This window comes from Coregonus lavaretus, assembly GCF_964263955.1.
Source record: "Coregonus lavaretus genome assembly, chromosome: 28".
Taxonomy (NCBI): domain Eukaryota; kingdom Metazoa; phylum Chordata; class Actinopteri; order Salmoniformes; family Salmonidae; genus Coregonus; species Coregonus lavaretus.
The window spans coordinates 38247409-38266320 of record NC_140015.1 but is presented as its reverse complement, the minus strand read 5'-3'; the positions used below and the strand labels follow the sequence as shown (position 1 = coordinate 38266320).

The 18912-nt window shown below is 47.1% G+C and overlaps 1 protein-coding gene across 1 annotated transcript in view; it reads right to left on the bottom strand.

The window, feature by feature from the left end:
* The window catches only part of LOC311103257 (uncharacterized protein), a gene marked incomplete at its 5' end in the record, with an annotated part of 40228 nt that extends 21555 nt beyond the window's left edge, over positions 1-18673 (bottom strand). Inside the window, 2 exons of the mRNA XM_084144792.1 lie at positions 17741-17743; positions 18599-18673. Of these exons, the coding sequence (XP_084000918.1) occupies positions 17741-17743; positions 18599-18673 (78 nt within the window). The remainder of the gene's footprint in view (positions 1-17740; positions 17744-18598) is intronic.
* Positions 18674-18912: the final 239 nt, after the last annotated feature.

The following is an 18912-nucleotide window of genomic DNA, read 5'->3' as shown; positions in this document are numbered from 1 at the left end:
TCTGAGGATAGATGGGGGGGCAATCAATTCACATATGGTGTCCAGGGCACAGCTTGGGGCTGAGGGGGGTCTGTAGCAAGCCGCAATAGTGAGAGACTTATTTCTGGAAAGGTGGATTTTTAGAAGTAGGAGCTCAAACTGTTTGGGCACAGACCTGGATAGTATGATAGAGCTCTGCAGGCTATCTCTACAGTTGATTGCAACTCCACCCCCTTCGGCAGCTCTATCTAGACGGAAAATGTTGTAGTTGGGGATGGACATTTCAGAATTTTTGGTGGCCTTCCTAAGCCAGGATTCAGACACTGCTAGAACATCAGGGTTGGCGGAGTGTGCTAACGCAGTGAATAACTCAAATTTAGGAAGGAGGCTTCTGATGTTAACGTGCAGAAAACCAAGGCTTTTACGGTTACAGAAGTCAACAAATGATAGCTCCTGGGGAGTAGGAGTGATACTGGGGGCTGCAGGGCCTGGGTTAGCCTCTACATCACCAGAGGAACAGAGGAGGACTAGAATAAGGATACGGCTAAAGGCTTTAAGAACTGGTCTTCTAGTGCGTTGGGTACAGAGAATAAAGGGGGCAGATTTCCGGGCGTTGTAGAATAGATTCAGGGCATTATGTACAGACAAGGATATGGAAGGATATGAGTACAGTGGAGGTAAAACTAAGCGTTGGGTAACAATGAAAGAGATAGCATCACTGGAGGCACCGATTGAGCCGGTCTCGGCGTGTATGGGGGGTGGAACAAAGGAGCTATTTGAGGCAGTTTGAGAGGGACTTGGAGTTCTACAGTGAAATTGTATAATACTAACTAACTGGAACAGCAATAGGCAAGGCATATTGACATGGGAGAGAGGCATAAAGCAATCACAGGTGTTATTAGAGAGAGCTAAGACAACAACTGGTAATGGCGATGAAAGTTTGGGCTGAGGCTAAACAGGACAGGGTACCGTGTAAAGGAACAGTCCAGCAGGCATCAGCTGTGCAGCTGAGTGATCATAAGGTCCAGTGAACAGCAATATGTGAGTCCGAGAGCAGTTCGAATTGGTGCTACAGCACAGCGAGCAGGAAGCACGGCTGTTGTTTTCATGTGCTAGCGGGCCGGGGCTAGCAGATGGATCTTCGTGGTCGTCGCAACGGGAAGCCTGTTCAAACCACAGACGATTACGTCGGCAGACCAGTCGTGATGGATCGGCGGGGCTCCGTGTCGACTCTAGGAGGTACCGTCTTGTTGACAGATAGGTAGATAGCCGGGAGATGTGCCTGACTCGAGGCTAGCTCAATGCTGATTAGCCAACAAATACATCCATTTGGTTGCAGCTAGTTGCGATGATCCGGTGTTAAAGGTCCAGTGATTTAGTGATTCCGGCAGAAAATCCGATATCTTCTGGGTCGATAACGCGCTGTGCAGACAGTGCAGACTGGCCGATAATAGTCCAGGCTAGAGCTGGCTGGTAGGTAGTGCAGGCCACGGACAATGGTGAAAAACCGCTAACGGTGGCTAATAGCAAGTAGCTAGTTAGCTGGCTACTCCCGTCGGGTAGACAAGAGGTAGATATGGGCCTGGCTCGAGGCTAGCTCAAGGCTAACTGGTGCTTGCTTCGGGGGCAGTGGTGATTTACAGCAACATCCATTCGGTTGCGGCTAGCTAGTTGCGATCCAGTGTTAAGGTCCAGTGATTCAGTTATTCCGGCAGAAAATCCAATGTTCTGGGTGAAAACCGCTAACGGTGGCTAATAGCAAGTAGCTAGTTAGCTAGTTAGCTGGCTAGCTAGTTTCAACTGGAGATTCTAGATAAAGGTGAATAAATAATAGAATCCGTTCCACATTGAGTGAGGCGGGTTGCAGGAAAGTATATTTAGTAGAAGGATGAAAAGTGTGATAGGGAAATATATACGTAAAATACAAAAAAATACAAAAAACTGTCTATTTACACGGACACACAACAGAGAACACGACCGCACTAGTCGCCAACTTGGATTTATTTACATGTTGGGATCAACAGAGAGGAGACAATAGGGTTGAACATGCAGGAAGGACCAGGCACAAGGGTGGAATAGGGGTGAACGTGTGGGAATTACCAGGCACAAGGGGTGGAATAGGGGCTGAGAGTTCATAATTTTTATGTGAAAGGTGCTCTGTGACCTGAATTCCTGGTGGTGATTTTACAGTGGTGAGTGAGTGCCATTCAGTGACTTTAGTTTCTAATTCCACTCCCATGCTATGTGGAGAGGTCTGGTAGATGTTGATGATAATGTACAGGGAGCTATGTGGAGAGGTCTGGTAGATGTTGATGATAATGTACAGGGAGCTATGTGGAGAGGTCTGGTAGATGTTGATGATAATGTACAGGGAGCTATATGGAGAGGTCTGGTAGATGTCAATGGTAATGTAAAGGGAGCTATGTGGAGAGGTCTGGTAGATGTTGATGATAATGTACAGGGAGCTATGTGGAGAGATCTGGTAGATGTCAATGATAATGTAAAGGGAGCTATGTGGAGAGGTCTGGTAGATGTTGATGATAATGTACAGGGAGCTATGTGGAGAGGTCTTGTAGATGTTGATGATAATGTACAGGGAGCTATATGGAGAGGTCCGGTAGATGTCAATGGTAATGTAAAGGGAGCTATGTGGAGAGGTCTGGTAGATGTTGATGATAATGTACAGGGAGTTATGTGGAGAGGTCTGGTAGATGTCAATGATAATGTAAAGGGAGCTATGTGGAGAGGTCTGGTAGATGTTGATGATAATGTACAGGGAGTTATGTGGAGAGGTCTGGTAGATGCTGATGATAATGTAAAGGGAGCTATGTGGAGAGGTCTGGTAGATGCTGATGATAATGTAAAGGGAGCTATGTGGAGAGGTCTGGTAGATGCTGATGATAATGTAAAGGGAGCTATGTGGAGAGGTATGGGAGATGCTGATGATAATGTAAAGGGAGCTATGTGGAGAGGTCTGGTAGATGCTGATGATAATGTAAAGGGAGCTATGTGGAGAGGTCTGGTAGATGCTGATGATAATGTAAAGGGAGCTATGTGGAGAGGTCTGGTAGATGCTGATGATAATGTAAAGGGAGCTATGTGGAGAGGTCTGGTAGATGCTGATGATAATGTAAAGGGAGCTATGTGGAGAGGTCTGGTAGATGCTGATGATAATGTAAAGGGAGCTATGTGGAGAGGTCTGGTAGATGCTGATGATAATGTACTGGGAGCTATGTGGAGAGGTCTGGTAGATGCTGATGATAATGTAAAGGGAGCTATGTGGAGAGGTCTGGTAGATGCTGATGATAATGTAAAGGGAGCTATGTGGAGAGGTCTGGGAGATGCTGATGATAATGTAAAGGGAGCTATGTGGAGAGGTCTGGTAGATGCTGATGATAATGTTCTGGGAGCTATGTGGAGAGGTCTGATAGATGCTGATGATAATGTAAAGGGAGCTATGTGGAGAGGTCTGGTAGATGCTGATGATAATGTAAAGGGAGCTATGTGGAGAGGTCTGGTAGATGCTGATGATAATGTACAGGGAGCTATGTGGAGAGGTCTGGTAGATGCTGATGGTAATGTAAGGGAGCTATGTGGAGAGGTCTGGTAGATGCTGATGATAATGTACAGGGAGCTATGTGGAGAGGTCTGGTAGATGCTGATGATAATGTACAGGGAGCTATGTGGAGAGGTCTGGTAGATGCTGATGATAATGTAAAGGGAGCTATGTGGAGAGGTCTGGTAGATGCTGATGATAATGTAAAATGAGCTATGTGGAGAGGTCTGGTAGATGCTGATGATAATGTAAAGGGAGCTATGTGGAGAGGTCTGGGAGATGCTGATGATAATGTAAAGGGAGCTATGTGGAGAGGTCTGGTAGATGCTGATGATAATGTACAGGGAGCTATGTGGAGAGGTCTGGTAGATGCTGATGATAATGTACAGGGAGCTATGTGGAGAGGTCTGGGAGATGCTGATGATAATGTAAAGGGAGCTATGTGGAGAGGTCTGGGAGATGCTGATGATAATGTACTGGGAGCTATGTGGAGAGGTCTGGTAGATGCTGATGATAATGTAAAGGGAGCTATGTGGAGAGTTCTGGGAGATGCTGATGGTAATGTACTGGGAGCTATGTGGAGAGGTCTGGTAGATGCTGATGATAATGTACTGGGAGCTATGTGGAGAGGTCTGGTAGATGCTGATGGTAATGTACTGGGAGCTATGTGGAGAGGTCTGGTAGATGCTGATGATAATGTACTGGGAGCTATGTGGAGAGGTCTGGTAGATGCTGATGGTAATGTACTGGGAGCTATGTGGAGAGGTCTGGTCAGAAGATCCAGACAGTAACAGCAGGGGAAGAGGTTTACCATGGCTGATGTAGCTGTAGCAGGTGTTATAGGTTGTGTCCCAAATGGCACCCTAGTTCCTATGGGCCCTGGTCAAATGTAATGCACTAAACAAGGCATAGGGTGCCATTTGGCTCTCACACTTAGAGCAGGCTGTAAATGCTCTATGGACAGTAACAGGGACACAGAGCACACACACACACACACACACACACACACACACACACACACACTATGTCCAGTTGTTGCTGCATCACTCATAACATAACATTACCTTACCACAGCTAAAATAGCTCACATCTTGGCCCTGATGGTTGTTTTCTGAAAGTGTCAAATGCTTCCCTGATGACACACATAAAGATGTTTACAAACAACTCATAAATATAACATAACACTGCCTTACCAAATCCCAAATAACTAAAATCTTATTATAAATGTGTTATAAATTATTATAATAAATATTATACATATGTTCCTGATGACCTTGTAGCTAAACATGTGTCCAAACGACCACATGAATGGAGAAGGCAGTAAATTATTAACAACATCATAAGCATACAGACATTTATCAAAGTATGACTTGATAACCACACACATGGCTTGATTTGATTGATCATTACTCCCAGCTCTTTATCATATGACAGGTCAATAGGCTGAGTTAAGTGTTTCCTTGTGTTGAAATTATATATACAGTAATGCCATAAAAGGGGTCAGTCATTGTGAGGGGGGCTGGGGGTATAGCGATAAGAGAGAGACAGCAGGAGAGTGTGTGTGTGTACGCAAGCGTGGTGTGTGTGTGTGTGTGTGTGTGTGTGTCCATGCGAGCGTGGTGTGTTTGTGTGTGTGCGCACGTGGATGCATGCGAGCGTGATGTATGTGAGTGTGTGTGTGGGTGTACACATGCGGGCACGTGAGCGAGGTGTGTGTGTGTGGGTTTAGCATGTGCATGCGTGCGAGCGTGGTGTGTGGTTTCCATCATGGTGTCCCCTTCATGACTATTATCACCACAGCCACAGACACGCACACACACAAACACACAAACACACTAACCTCCCAGTGTAACTACTCTTCGCTTAATGACTGGTAATATCCAAACAAATATTCTCTCTCTCTCTGTCGCATCCTACTTCCCAACCCATCAGATAATAACCTCAGTAAGATGATAGTCTCAATCGTTTCCTAGTTCCCAACCCGTCAGATGAAAGTCTCTGTCGTTTCCTAGTTCCCAATCCGTCAGATAATAGTCTCTATCGTTTCCTAGTTCCCACAACGCATCAGAGAATAGTCTCAGTCATTTCCTAGGTCCCACAACGTGTCAGATAATAGTCTCTATCGTTTCCTAGTTCCCACAACGCGTCAGAGAATAGTCTCAGTCGTTTCCTAGTTCCCAACCCGTCAGATGATAGTCTCTGTCGTTTCCTAGTTCCCAATCCGTCAGATAATAGTCTCTGTCGTTTCCTAGTTCCCAACCCGTCAGATGATAGTCTCAGTCGTTTCCTAGTTCCCAACCCGTCAGATGATAGTCTCTGTCGTTTCCTAGTTCCCAACCCGTCAGATAATAGTGTCTGTCGTTTCCTAGTTCCCAACCCGTCAGATAATAGTCTCTATCGTTTCCTAGTTCCCACAACGTGTCAGATAATAGTCTCTGTCGTTTCCTAGTTCCCAATCCATCAGATAATAGTCTCTGTCTTTTCCTAGATACCAACCCGTCAGATAATAGTCTCAGTCATTTCCTAGTTACCAACCCATTAGATAATAGTCTCTGTCGTTTCCTAGTTCCCACAACCCATTAGATAATAGTCACAGTCATTTCCTAGTTCCCAACCCGTCAGATAATAGTCACTGTCGTTTCCTAGTTCCCAACCCGTCAGATAATAGTCTCTGTCGTTTCCTAGTTCCCAAACCTTCAGATAATAGTTTCTGTCGTTTCCTAGTTCCCACAACCCATCAGATAATAGTCTCAGTCGTTTCCTAGTTCCCAAACCGTCATATGATAGTCTCGGTCGTTTCCTAGTTCCCAACCTGTTAGATGATAATCTCAGTCGTTTCCTAGTTCCCAACCCGTCAGATGAAAGTCTCTGTCGTTTCCTAGTTCCCAATCCGTCAGATAATAGTCTCTATCATTTCCTAGTTCCAACAACGCATCAGAGAATAGTCTCAGTCATTTCCTAGTTCCCACAACGTGTCAGATAATAGTCTCTATCGTTTCCTAGTTCCCACAACGCGTCAGAGAATAGTCTCAGTTGTTTCCTAGTTCCCAACCCGTCAGATGATAGTCTCTGTCGTTTCCTAGTTCCCAATCCATCAGATAATAGTCTCTGTCGTTTCCTAGTTCCCAACCCGTCAGATGATAGTCTCAGTCGTTTCCTAGTTCCCAACCCGTCAGATGATAGTCTCAGTCGTTTCCTAGTTCCCAACCCGTCAGATGATAGTCTCTGTCGTTTCCTAGTTCCCAACCCGTCAGATAATAGTCTCTGTCGTTTCCTAGTTCCCAACCCGTCAGATAATAGTCTCTATCGTTTCCTAGTTCCCACAACGCGTCAGATAATAGTCTCTGTCGTTTCCTAGTTCCCAATCCATCAGATAATAGTCTCTGTCTTTTCCTAGATACCAACCCGTCAGATAATAGTCTCAGTCATTTCCTAGTTACCAACCCATTAGATAATAGTCTCTGTCGTTTCCTAGTTCCCACAACCCATTAGATAATAGTTACAGTCATGTCCTAGTTCCCAACCCGTCAGATAATAGTCACTGTCGTTTCCTAGTTCCCAACCCATCAGATAATAGTCTCTGTCGTTTCCTAGTTCCCAACCCTTCAGATAATAGTCTCAGTTGTTTCGTAGTTCCCAACCCATCAGATAATAGTCTCAGTCGTTTCCTAGTTCCCAACCCGTCAGATAATAGTCTCTGTCGTTTCCTAGTTCCCAACCCGTCAGATAATAATCTCTGTCGTTTCCAAGTTCCCAACCCATCAGATAATAGCCTCAGTCGTTTCCTAGTTACAGACCCATCAGAAAATAGCCTCAGTCGTTTCCTAGTTACCAACCGTCAGATAATAGTCTCAGTCGTTTCCTAGTTCCCAACCCATCAGATAATAGTCTCTGTCGTTTCCTAGTTCCCACAACCCATCAGATAATAGTCTCAGTCATTTCCTAGTTCCCAACCCGTCAAATGATCGTCTCGGTCGTTTCCTAGTTCCCACAACCCGTAAGATAATAGTCTCTGTCGTTTCCTAGTTCCCAACCCGTCAGATAATAGTCTCTGTCGTTTCCTAGTTCCCAACCCGTCAGATTATAGTCTCTATCGTTTCCTAGTTCCCACAACGCGTCAGAGAATAGTCTCTGTCGTTTCCTAGTTCCCAATCCATCAGATAATAGTCTCTGTCTTTTCCTAGATACCAACCCGTCAGATGATAGTCTCAGTCGTTTCCTAGTTACCAACCCATCAGATAATAGTCTCTGTCGTTTCCTAGTTCCCACAACCTATTCGATAATAGTCTCAGTCGTTTCCTAATTCCCAACCCGTCAGATAATAGTCACTGTCGTTTCCTAGTTCCAAACCCGTCAGATAATAGTCTCTGTTGTTTCCTTGTTCCCCTCAGATAATAGTCTCAGTTGTTTCCTAGTTCCCAATCCGTCAGATAATAGTCTCAGTCGTTTCCTAGTTCCCAACCCGTCAGATAATAGTCTCTGTCGTTTCCTAGTTCCCAACCCATCAGATAATAATCTCTGTCGTTTCCTGGTTCCCACAACCCAACAGATAATAGTCTCAGTCATTTCCTAGTTCCCAACCCGTCAGATGATAGTCTCTGTCGTTTCCTAGTTCCCAACCCGTCAGATAATAGTCTCAGTCGTTTCCTAGTTCCCAACCCGTCAGATGATAGTCTCTGTCGTTTCCTAGTTCCCAACCCGTCAGATAATAGTCTCTGTCGTTTCCTAGTTCCCAACCCGTCAGATAATAGTCTCTATCGTTTCCTAGTTCCCACAACGCGTCAGATAATAGTCTCTGTCGTTTCCTAGTTCCCAATCCATCAGATAATAGTCTCTGTCTTTTCCTAGACACCAACCCGTCAGATAATAGTCTCAGTCATTTCCTAGTTACCAACCCATTAGATAATAGTCTCTGTCGTTTCCTAGTTCCCACAACCCATTAGATAATAGTTACAGTCATGTCCTAGTTCCCAACCCGTCAGATAATAGTCACTGTCGTTTCCTAGTTCCCAACCCATCAGATAATAGTCTCTGTCGTTTTCTAGTTCCCAACCCTTCAGATAATAGTCTCAGTTGTTTCCTAGTTCCCAACCCATCAGATAATAGTCTCAGTCGTTTCCTAGTTCCCAACCCGTCAGATAATAGTCTCTGTCGTTTCCTAGTTCCCAACCCGTCAGATAATAATCTCTGTCGTTTCCAAGTTCCCAACCCATCAGATAATAGCCTCAGTCGTTTCCTAGTTACAGACCCATCAGAAAATAGCCTCAGTCGTTTCCTAGTTACCAACCGTCAGATTATAGTCTCAGTCGTTTCCTAGTTCCCAACCCGTCAGATAATAGTCTCTGTCGTTTCCTAGTTCCCACAACCCATCAGATAATAGTCTCAGTCATTTCCTAGTTCCCAACCCGTCAAATGATAGTCTCGGTCGTTTCCTAGTTCCCACAACCCGTAAGATAATAGTCTCTGTCGTTTCCTAGTTCCCAACCCGTCAGATAATAGTCTCTGTCGTTTCCTAGTTCCCAACCCGTCAGATAATAGTCTCTATCGTTTCCTAGTTCCCACAACGCGTCAGAGAATAGTCTCTGTCGTTTCCTAGTTCCCAATCCATCAGATAATAGTCTCTGTCTTTTCCTAGATACCAACCCGTCAGATGGTAGTCTCAGTCGTTTCCTAGTTACCAACCCATCAGATAATAGTCTCTGTCGTTTCCTAGTTCCCACAACCTATTAGATAATAGTCTCAGTCGTTTCCTAATTCCCAACCCGTCAGATAATAGTCACTGTCGTTTCCTAGTTCCAAACCCGTCAGATAATAGTCTCTGTTGTTTCCTTGTTCCCCTCAGATAATAGTCTCAGTCGTTTCCTAGTTCCCAACCCGTCAGATAATAGTCTCTGTCGTTTCCTAGTTCCCAACCCATCAGATAATAATCTCTGTCGTTTCCTGGTTCCCACAACCCAACAGATAATAGTCTCAGTCATTTCCTAGTTCCCATCCAGTAAGATGATAGTCTCAATCGTTTCCTAGTTCCCACAACCCATCAGATAATAGTCTCAGTCATTTCCTAGTTTCCAACCCGTCAGATGATAGTCTCGGTCGTTTCCTAGTTCCCAACCTGTCATATGATAGTCTCTGTCGTTTCCTAGTTCCCAATCTGTCAGATGATAGTCTCAGTCGTTTCCTAGTTCCCAACCCGTCAGATGATAGTCTCAGTCGTTTCCTAGTTCCCAATCCGTCAGATGATAGTCTCTGTCGTTTCCTAGTTCCCACAACCCATCAGATAATAGTCTCAGTCATTTCCTAGTTCCCAACCCGTCAGATGATAGTCTCGTCGTTTCCTAGTTCCCAACCCGTCATATGATAGTCTCGGTCGTTTCCTAGTTCCCACGACCCGTCAGATAATAGTCTCTGTCGTTTCCTAGTTCCCAACCCGTCAGATGATAGTCTCAGTCGTTTCCTAGTTCCCAACCCGTCAGATGATAGTCTCTGTCGTTTCCTAGTTCCCAACCAGTCAGATTATAGTCTCTGTCGTTTCCTAGTTCCCAACCCGTCAGATGATAGTCTCAGTCGTTTCCTAGTTACCAACCCGTCAGATAATAGTCTTTACAAAAGTGAAGTATTAGGAAGAATACAGAGTATGGCAGACTAGACAGTAATTACTTTGTTGTCTGGAAAGTTGTGGTTGAGGATGCAGTCGAAATTGTATTAACTTTCAGTCACACACGCCAACTTCGCACACACGCACACACACACACACACACATACATACACCGGCATTCATTCATAGATTCAGTCAGTTCCTATTCTTCATATCTGAGTCCCAAATGGCACCCACTTCCCTATATAGTGCAGTACGTTTGACCAGGGCCCACAGGGAATAGGGTGCCATTTGGGACTGAGACCATGTTTGTTGTTTCTTATCTGTTTAGCATGTGTGGAAGACTATAGAGTGGTGCTACAGCCTAGGGCATGACATTTTATGGCAGATGCACTGACTCTCCACAGCCATCTACCTCTTTGTACCACACACACACACACACACACACACACACACACACACACACACACACACACACACACACAGTGCAATCGGAATGTATACAGACCCTTTCACTTTTTCCACATTTTGTTTACGTTACAGCCTTATTCTAAAATGGATCAAATTATGAAATTTATGAAAAATAAAAAACAGAAATACCTTATTTACGTAAGTATTCAGAGCCTTTGATATGAGACTCGAAATTGAGCTCAGGTGCATCCTGTTTCCATTGATCATCCTTGAAATGTTTCTACAAATTTATTGGAGTCCACCTGTGGTAAATTCAATTGATTGAACATGATTTGGAAAGGCACACAGCTGTCTATATAAGGTCCCACAGTTGACAGTGCATGTCAGAGCAAAAACCAAGCCATGATGTCGAAGGAATTGTCCGTAGAGCTCCGAGACAGGATTGTGTCGAGGCACAGATCTAGGGAAGGGTACCAAAAAGTTTCAGCAGCATTGAAGGTCCCCAAGAACACAGTGGCCTCAATCATTCTTAAATGGAAGAAGTTTGGAACCACCAAGACTCTTCCTAGAGCTGGACGCCCGGCCAAATTGAGCAATCGGGGGAGAAAGGCCTTGGTCAGGGAGGTGACCAAAAACCCGATGGTCACTCTGAGAGAGCTCCAGAGTTCCTCTGGGGAGATGGGAGAACCTTCCAGAAGTACAACCATCTCTGCAGCACTCCACCAATCAGGCCTTTATGGTAGAGTGGCCAGATGGAAGCCACTCCTCAGTAAAAGGCACATGACAGCCCACTTGGAGTTTGCCAAAAGGCACCTAAAGGACTTTCAGACCATGAAAAACAAGATTCTGGTCTGATGAAACCAAGATTGAACTCTTTGGCCTGAATGCCAAGCGTCACGTCTGGAGGAAACCTTGCACCATCCCTACGGTGAAGCATGGTGGTGGCAACATCATGCTGTGGGGATGTTTTTCAGCGGCAGGGACTGGAAGACTAGTCAGGATCGAGGGAAAGCTGAACGGAGCAAAGTACAGAGAGATCCTTGATGAAAACCTGCTACAGAGTGCTCAGGACCTCAGACTGGGGCGAAGGTTCACCTTCCAACAGGACAACAACCCTAAGCACACAGCAAAGACAACGCAGGAGTGGCTTCGAGACAAGTCTCTGAATGCCCTTGAGTAGCCCAGCCAGAGCCCGGACTTTAACCCGATCGAACATCTCTGGAGAGACCTGAAAATAGCTGTGCAGCTATGCTCCCCATCCAACCTGACAGAGCTTGAGAGGATCTTCAGAGAAGAATGGGAGAAACTCTCCAAATACAGGTGTGCCAAGCTTGTAGCGTCATACCCAAGAATACTCGAGGCTGTAATCGCTGCCAAAGGTGCTTCAACAAAGTACTGAGTAAAGGGTCTGAATACTTATGTAAATGTAATATTTCCGTTTTTATTTGTAATAAATATGCAAAAACTTCTAAAAACCTATTTTTAGAATAAGGCTGTAACGTAACAAAATTTTAAAAAAAGTGAACGGGTCTGAATACTTTCCTAATGCACTGTACACGCACACGCACAGAAGTGTCATGCCCCCTCAGATTTGTCTTGTTTAAAAAAATTGTTAGAATTGTAATTATTTTTGTTTGTTTGTTTCTCTGTAATACTACTAGCCACTTTGGCTTTAGCTAGCCCAGATAGGTTCCCAATCTCACAACCTCAAAACTAAGTTATCTTAACTCATAACTGAGTTCCGTGGTTGTCATGGCACCATGAGGTACCCTAGGCAGAGAGCTCTGTAAACATTCTACATATTGTACAAGTGTTTTTGTATTAATTTTTTTTAATCAACTTTTTTAGTTTTTGATAACTTGTTGGTAGATTAACTGAAATATCTGGTGGTGACCCACAGAATTGCAGGACTAATTATGGCAAGCCAGTTTGTATTTGGCTTTAATAGCTAGCTAGCTTGCTAATATGATTTGAATGCCCCAGTTCCTAGAGGAAGTGGACTGCGGTGTGAGGTGAGGCTCGCTTCGTCTGGGGCTTTTCTAGACTACTGCTGTGGTGTAGTGGTCTTACTGGTGCTTTTACAGTCGCCGAATCACCCCTCAGGTGGGTGCTACATGTCAGTAGTGGACGATCCAGCTAGCTACCAAGAAGCCATTTCAGGCTATCAATCAAGTTAGAGTAGCTAGCTCGTCTAACTATCTTAGCTGGTATGCCTGCTGACAAGGTTGGTAGACTAGAAAAGCAAGCAATAACTAAATGTACTGAACAAGACTTACATTCCTTTCAATATTTTACCTAGATTGTAGCAGAGATGCAGAGAAGCATATTTCGTTTATTTATTTATTATGGCTCTAGATTGCAGGAAAAAGCTGTTTCAGGTGTTTGAAAAATTGAAACTTCACTAACTTCCGGATGGGGGGCGGCCACCCCCCTCAAATACCCTGTGCCCCCTCAGATTTCTGGGGTGCATGACGCCCCTGCACACACACACACACACACACACACACACACACACACACACACACACACACACACACACACAGTGAGATATGGAAGTTAGCCAGTGCATCTCCTCTAATTCTAGCAAAGCCACAATAATTAAATATCCCCTCTAGATTGTCAGTTTAATTTACCAACCCACTTGACCAATTAACAATTAGACTGTACAAGGATGATACACCAGTTGCAAAGACAAAAAAAAATGGAATGTCCATATCTGAAATTGAATAAATCTTTCGATTTTTCATCTCAATACCGAGAGAGTGGAGTCAGCAGAGATTCTACTGTTCTACTTTTTCTCTCTGGATCTAATCAAAACCTTATGCAGTGAAATCCAGTGCTGGGACATGATCATCATGGGAAGGGAAGGGAAGGTGCATTAATAAACAGATCTAGTGAGTCAGACTCAAGTCAGAACCCATGACAGGCAGACCCCAGCCTGGTTCAGATCTCCAGCTCTCAACTGGTCAGCTGGAGTGACTATAGGAGTGGGACTACATTCGTATCAGGGATGGAACTGGAACAAATCAACATTTATGGTGGGATATCAGCATCATGTACTGTGGGAAAAGAAGGCGTATTACTATATAGTTATAATGAGTCAGTCTCGTGACGGACAGGGCCCAGCCTGCTTCATTAGGACAATGACTAGGTTCTGGGACTGGGACTGTTCTTACGTGCAGGGATGGGACTGAGCCAGGACTGGGACTGTTCTCACATGCAGAGATGGGACTGAGCCAGGACTGGGACTGTTCTCACATGCAGAGATGGGACTGAGCCAGGACTGGGACTGTTCTCACATGCAGGAATGGGACTGAGCCGGGACTGGGCCGGGACTGTTCTCACATGCAGGGATGGGACTGAGCCAGGACTGGGCCAGGAATGTTCTCACATGCAGGGATGGGACTGAGCCAGGACTGGGACTGTTCTCACATGCAGGAATGGGACTGAGCCAGGACTGGGACTGTTCTCACATGCAGGGATGGGACTGAGCCAGGACTGGGCCGGGACTGTTCTCACATGCAGGGATGGGACTGAGCCAGGACTGGGCCAGGACTGTTCTCACATGCAGGGATGGGACCCAGCCAGGACTGGGACTGTTCTCACATGCAGACATGGGACTGGGCCAGGACTGGGCCGGGACTGTCCTCACATGCAGGGATGGGACTGAGCCAGGACTGTGCCGGGACTGTTCTCACATGCAGGGATGGTACCCAGCCAGGACTGGGCCGGGACTGTTCTCACATGCAGGGATGGGACTGAGCCAGGACTGGGACTGTTCTCACATGCAGGGATGGTACCCAGCCAGGACTGAACTGGGACTGTCCTCACATGCAGGGATGGGACTGAGCCAGGACTGGGCCGGGACTGTTCTCACATGCAGGGATAGGACTGAGCTAGGACTGGGCCGGGACTGTTCTCACATGCAGGTGTGGGATAGAGCCAGGACTGAGCCAGGACTGAGCCAGGACTGTTCTCACATGCAGGACCAGTAGAGCCAGGTCTGGACAGGGTGGGAGTTGGTCAGGACTGGACAGGGTGGGAGATGGCCAGGACTGGACAGGGTGGGAGTTGGCCAGGTCTGGACAGGGTGGGAGTTGGTCAGGACTGGACAGGGAGGGAGTTGGTCAGGACTGGACAAGGTGGGAGTTGGCCAGGACTGGACAGGGTGGGAGTTGGTCAGGATTGGACAGGGTGGGAGTTGGTCAGGATTGGACAGGGTGGGAGTTGGTCAGGACTGGACAGGGTGGGAGTTGGCCAGGACTGGACAAGGTGGGAGTTGGTCAGGACTGGACAAGGTGGGAGTTGGTCAGGACTGGACAGGGTGGGAGTTGGTCAGGATTGGACAGGGTGGGAGTTGGTCAGGACTGGACAGGGTGGGAGTTGGTCAGGATTGGACAGGGTGGGAGTTGGTCAGGACTGGACAAGGTGGGAGTTGGTCAGGACTGGACAGGGTGGGAGTTGGTCAGGATTGGACAGGGTGGGAGTTGGTCAGGACTGGACAGGGTGGGAGTAGGTCAGGATTGGACAGGGTGGGAGTTGGTCAGGACTGGACAAGGTGGGAGTTGGCCAGGACTGGACAAGGTGGGAGTTGGCCAGGACAGGACAGTTCTCGCATGCAGGGATTGGGCTGGGTGGGAGTTGGCTAGGACTAAGCCAGGACTGGGACAGCAGCTCACGGAATAAGGCGTTAGGTTATGATGATTGATTCTGGACACGAGCCTCGCCTGGCCCATGGCCTGGCTGCTGACTGGAGAGCATTACAAGCGGCAGCTGGGAATTTCACAAGTTAGGATGAAGAAAACACTTGAATGCCCCCCTCCTCCCTACAGTACACACACACACATGCACACAGCCACACACACACACAAGCATACACACACTCCCAACACCCTGACCGAAACAAGAGGAAACACTCAACCACTGAAGTCTTGTTGAGGGATAGTGTCACCAAGAGAAGATACTCCGCCCCTCAGGTGTGTCCAGAAGATAAGTATTAAATCATGTTACCGGACGTCTTTGAGTCCTCCCAAAGCTGCTGGAGAAGTGTAAGAATCTGATGAGGGAAGTACAGTATTGCGAAAGCTGAAGGGTGGGAGTAATGATGTATGTCTATGGGTGGAACATTCTCTCTGGACATTGTCTTTACTCAACTATCTTAGATGGAACCTTATCTGCATTATTTCCAGGATGTGTGTAGTTATGGTTACTTCCTCATGCAGCAGTCTGCTCTGCTCCTCGATGGCTACCATGGCCTCACTGTGCTGTGCTGTCTGTCTGTCTGTCGTCTGGTGTGTTTATGGTTCACCACTTAGTGACTATCAGATAACAACCCACTGACCTGGGGGAGGAGAGGAGAGGAGAGGAGAGGAGAGGAGAGGAGAGGAGAGGAGAGGAGAGGAGAGGAGAGGAGAGGAGAGGAGAGGAGAGGAGAGGAGAGGAGAGGAGAGGAGAGGAGAGGAGAGGAGAGGAAAGAAGAGAGAGGGGGAGGAGAGGAGAACCTGACTCAACCCCAACCTTAACCCTAGTCAGAACAGAGCCTAACCGGCTGCCTAGCCTGCCCCTCCCTGGGCAGCAACAACAACCAGATAAATCACAGACCTAACATACGCTGATGAGCCCCAGATCTACTGTGTGTGTGTGATGATGACATTGACAGCTGAACATCAAGTCTTGTAAACCTTTAGCTCATTTCTCCAACCTGTGAAGCATCAAGCTTGTCCTAATGAAGATATTTTGAGTGTTGTTGTCCCCTTAAAAGTCATCCCTGACTCCTCCCTCCTTGCTCCCCGCTCCAGGGCCCTAACAGGGTTAGCTAGGTGACTCCTCCCTCCTTGCTCCCCCCTCCAGGGCCCTAACAGGGTTAGCTAGGTGACTCCTCCCTCCTTGCTCCCCGCTCCAGGGCCCTAACAGGGTTAGCTAGGTGACTCCTCCCTCCTTGCTCCCCGCTCCAGGGCCCTAACAGGGTTAGCTAGGTGACTCCTCCCTCCTTGCTCCCCGCTCCAGGGCCCTAACAGGGTTAGCTAGGTGACTCCTCCCTCCTTGCTCCCCGCTCCAGGGCCCTAACAGGGTTAGCTAGGTGACTCCTCCCTCCTTGCTCCCCGCTCCAGGGCCCTAACAGGGTTAGCTAGGTGACTCCTTCCTCCTTGCTCCCCACTCCAGGGCCCTAACAGGGTTAGCTAGGTGACTCCTCCCTCCTTGCTCCCCGCTCCAGGGCCCTAACAGAGTTAGCTAGGTGACTCCTTCCTCCTTGCTCCCCACTCCAGGGCCCTAACAGGGTTAGCTAGGTGACTCCTTCCTCCTTGCTCCCCACTCCAGGGCCCTAACAGGGTTAGCTAGGTGACTCCTCCCTCCTTGCTCCCCGCTCCAGGGCCCTAACAGGGTTAGCTAGGTGACTCCTCCCTCCTTGCTCCCCGCTCCAGGGCCCTAACAGGGTTAGCTAGGTGACTCCTTCCTCCTTGCTCCCCACTCCAGGGCCCTAACAGGGTTAGCTAGGTGACTCCTCCCTCCTTGCTCCCCGCTCCAGGGCCCTAACAGGGTTAGCTAGGTGACTCCTCCCTCCTTGCTCCCCGCTCCAGGGCCCTAACAGAGTTAGCTAGGTGTGTTTCCTTCACACACAGCCAGTGTACTCTAACTCCTGTGCCAAGAGCATGAGGTGTGGTGCCAGCGGATGCTTTCTTTCTTTCCTCCCTAAGAGTCAGTCATGTTAGGTGTTGCCAACACGTTGTGGTGCTGAGAGAGAGCCAAGGATGCATACCAAATGGCACCCTATTCCCTACATAGTGCACGACTTTTGACCAAAGCCTCTGTCAGATTTGAGACACAGCCCAGGTCCAAGCTACCTGGGGTATAACAGGCTGTGAGCTATCTGTTAGCCATGGCATTCATTATAGTGATAACAACCTGTTAGCTATCTGTTAGCCATGGCATTCATTATAGTGATAACAACCTGTTAGCTATCTGTTAGCCATGGCATTCATTATAGTGATAACAACCTGTTAGCTATCTGTTAGCCATGGCATTCATTATAGTGGTAACAACCTTATAGCTATCTGTTAGCCATGGCATTCATTATAATGATAACAACCTGTTAGCTATATGTTAGCCATGGCACACATTATAATGATAACACCCTGTTAGCTATCTGTTAGCCATGACATTCATTATAGTGGTAACAACGTTTTAACACTATAGCCTACCGCCTACACAGAACCACAGAGGGTTAGAAGAGAGGTCAAAACAGAGAGAAAAAATAAAATTACACAATGGTTGGCTTCGTTATCAGGACACAAAGTTGACTCCACTAGCCCTGACTGCTGTAGCTGATCTGTGTCCTGCTGCAGTAGTTTGTTTTGATCATACACGTGTGTGTCTGTGTGTGTGTGTGTGTGTGTGTTTGTGTGTGTGTGTGTGTCTGTGTGTGTGTCTGTGTGTGTGTGTGTGTCTGTGTGTGTGTGTGTGTGTGTGTGTGTGTGTGTGTCTGTGTGTGTGTGTGTGTGTGTGTGTCTGTGTGTGTGTGTGTGTGTGTGTCTGTGTGTGTCTGTGTGTGTGTGTGTGTGTGTGTGTGTCTGTGTGTGTGTGTGTGTGTGTGTGTGTGTGTGTGTGTGTCTGTGTGTGTGTGTGTGTGTGTGTGTGTGTGTGTGTCTGTGTGTGTCTGTGTGTGTGTCTGTGTGTGTCTGTGTGTGTGTCTGTGTGTGTGTGTGTGCGTGTGTCCATTCCCCCTTGCCAAGCTTTCTCCAGCCTGCTGCCACTGTGTGAGATGACAGTCATTACAGAGCATTAGTGGTTGTGAGAGTGGCTACTCTGGGCAGCTGTCCAGACCATGCAGATGGATGAATGCACGCAGACACACATCGCAACAGCACAGGGCATGAGCCCCTGATTAACTACAGCAATATTCCCCTGGCTGGTTGACCACAGCAGTCTGTCTGAGCAGTCTCTCTACAGTCACCAGGCTATCACATGTGGATCCCCTTGACCAAGTAGGAAAACATTACACACACATCCAATGAGATCCTGGAGATCCCAGTCCAACTACGGTCAGTCCATAGAGTCACCTCCCATCGCATTGGCAGGAACACGTTGACGTAGTTGCGTAGTTCCAGGCGATAAAAACTAGTATTCTTGAACATTCCGCTAACAGTTGAATGGATCTCTTTTAATCAACGTGTTTATCTATCTCCCTGACCCAGCCACGGATCGGCCAGTCATCTCCTAACACAAACACTCTGGCAGGAAAGCCCAACAGTCAAGAGGGTATATGGATTCCATCTTCCTCTGGATGGACAGCATCAACACCAGGGTGACACACAAAGTCCACAACTGATGCTGATCTTGGGGCAGATAACTAAGGACAGGGTTGTATTATTGT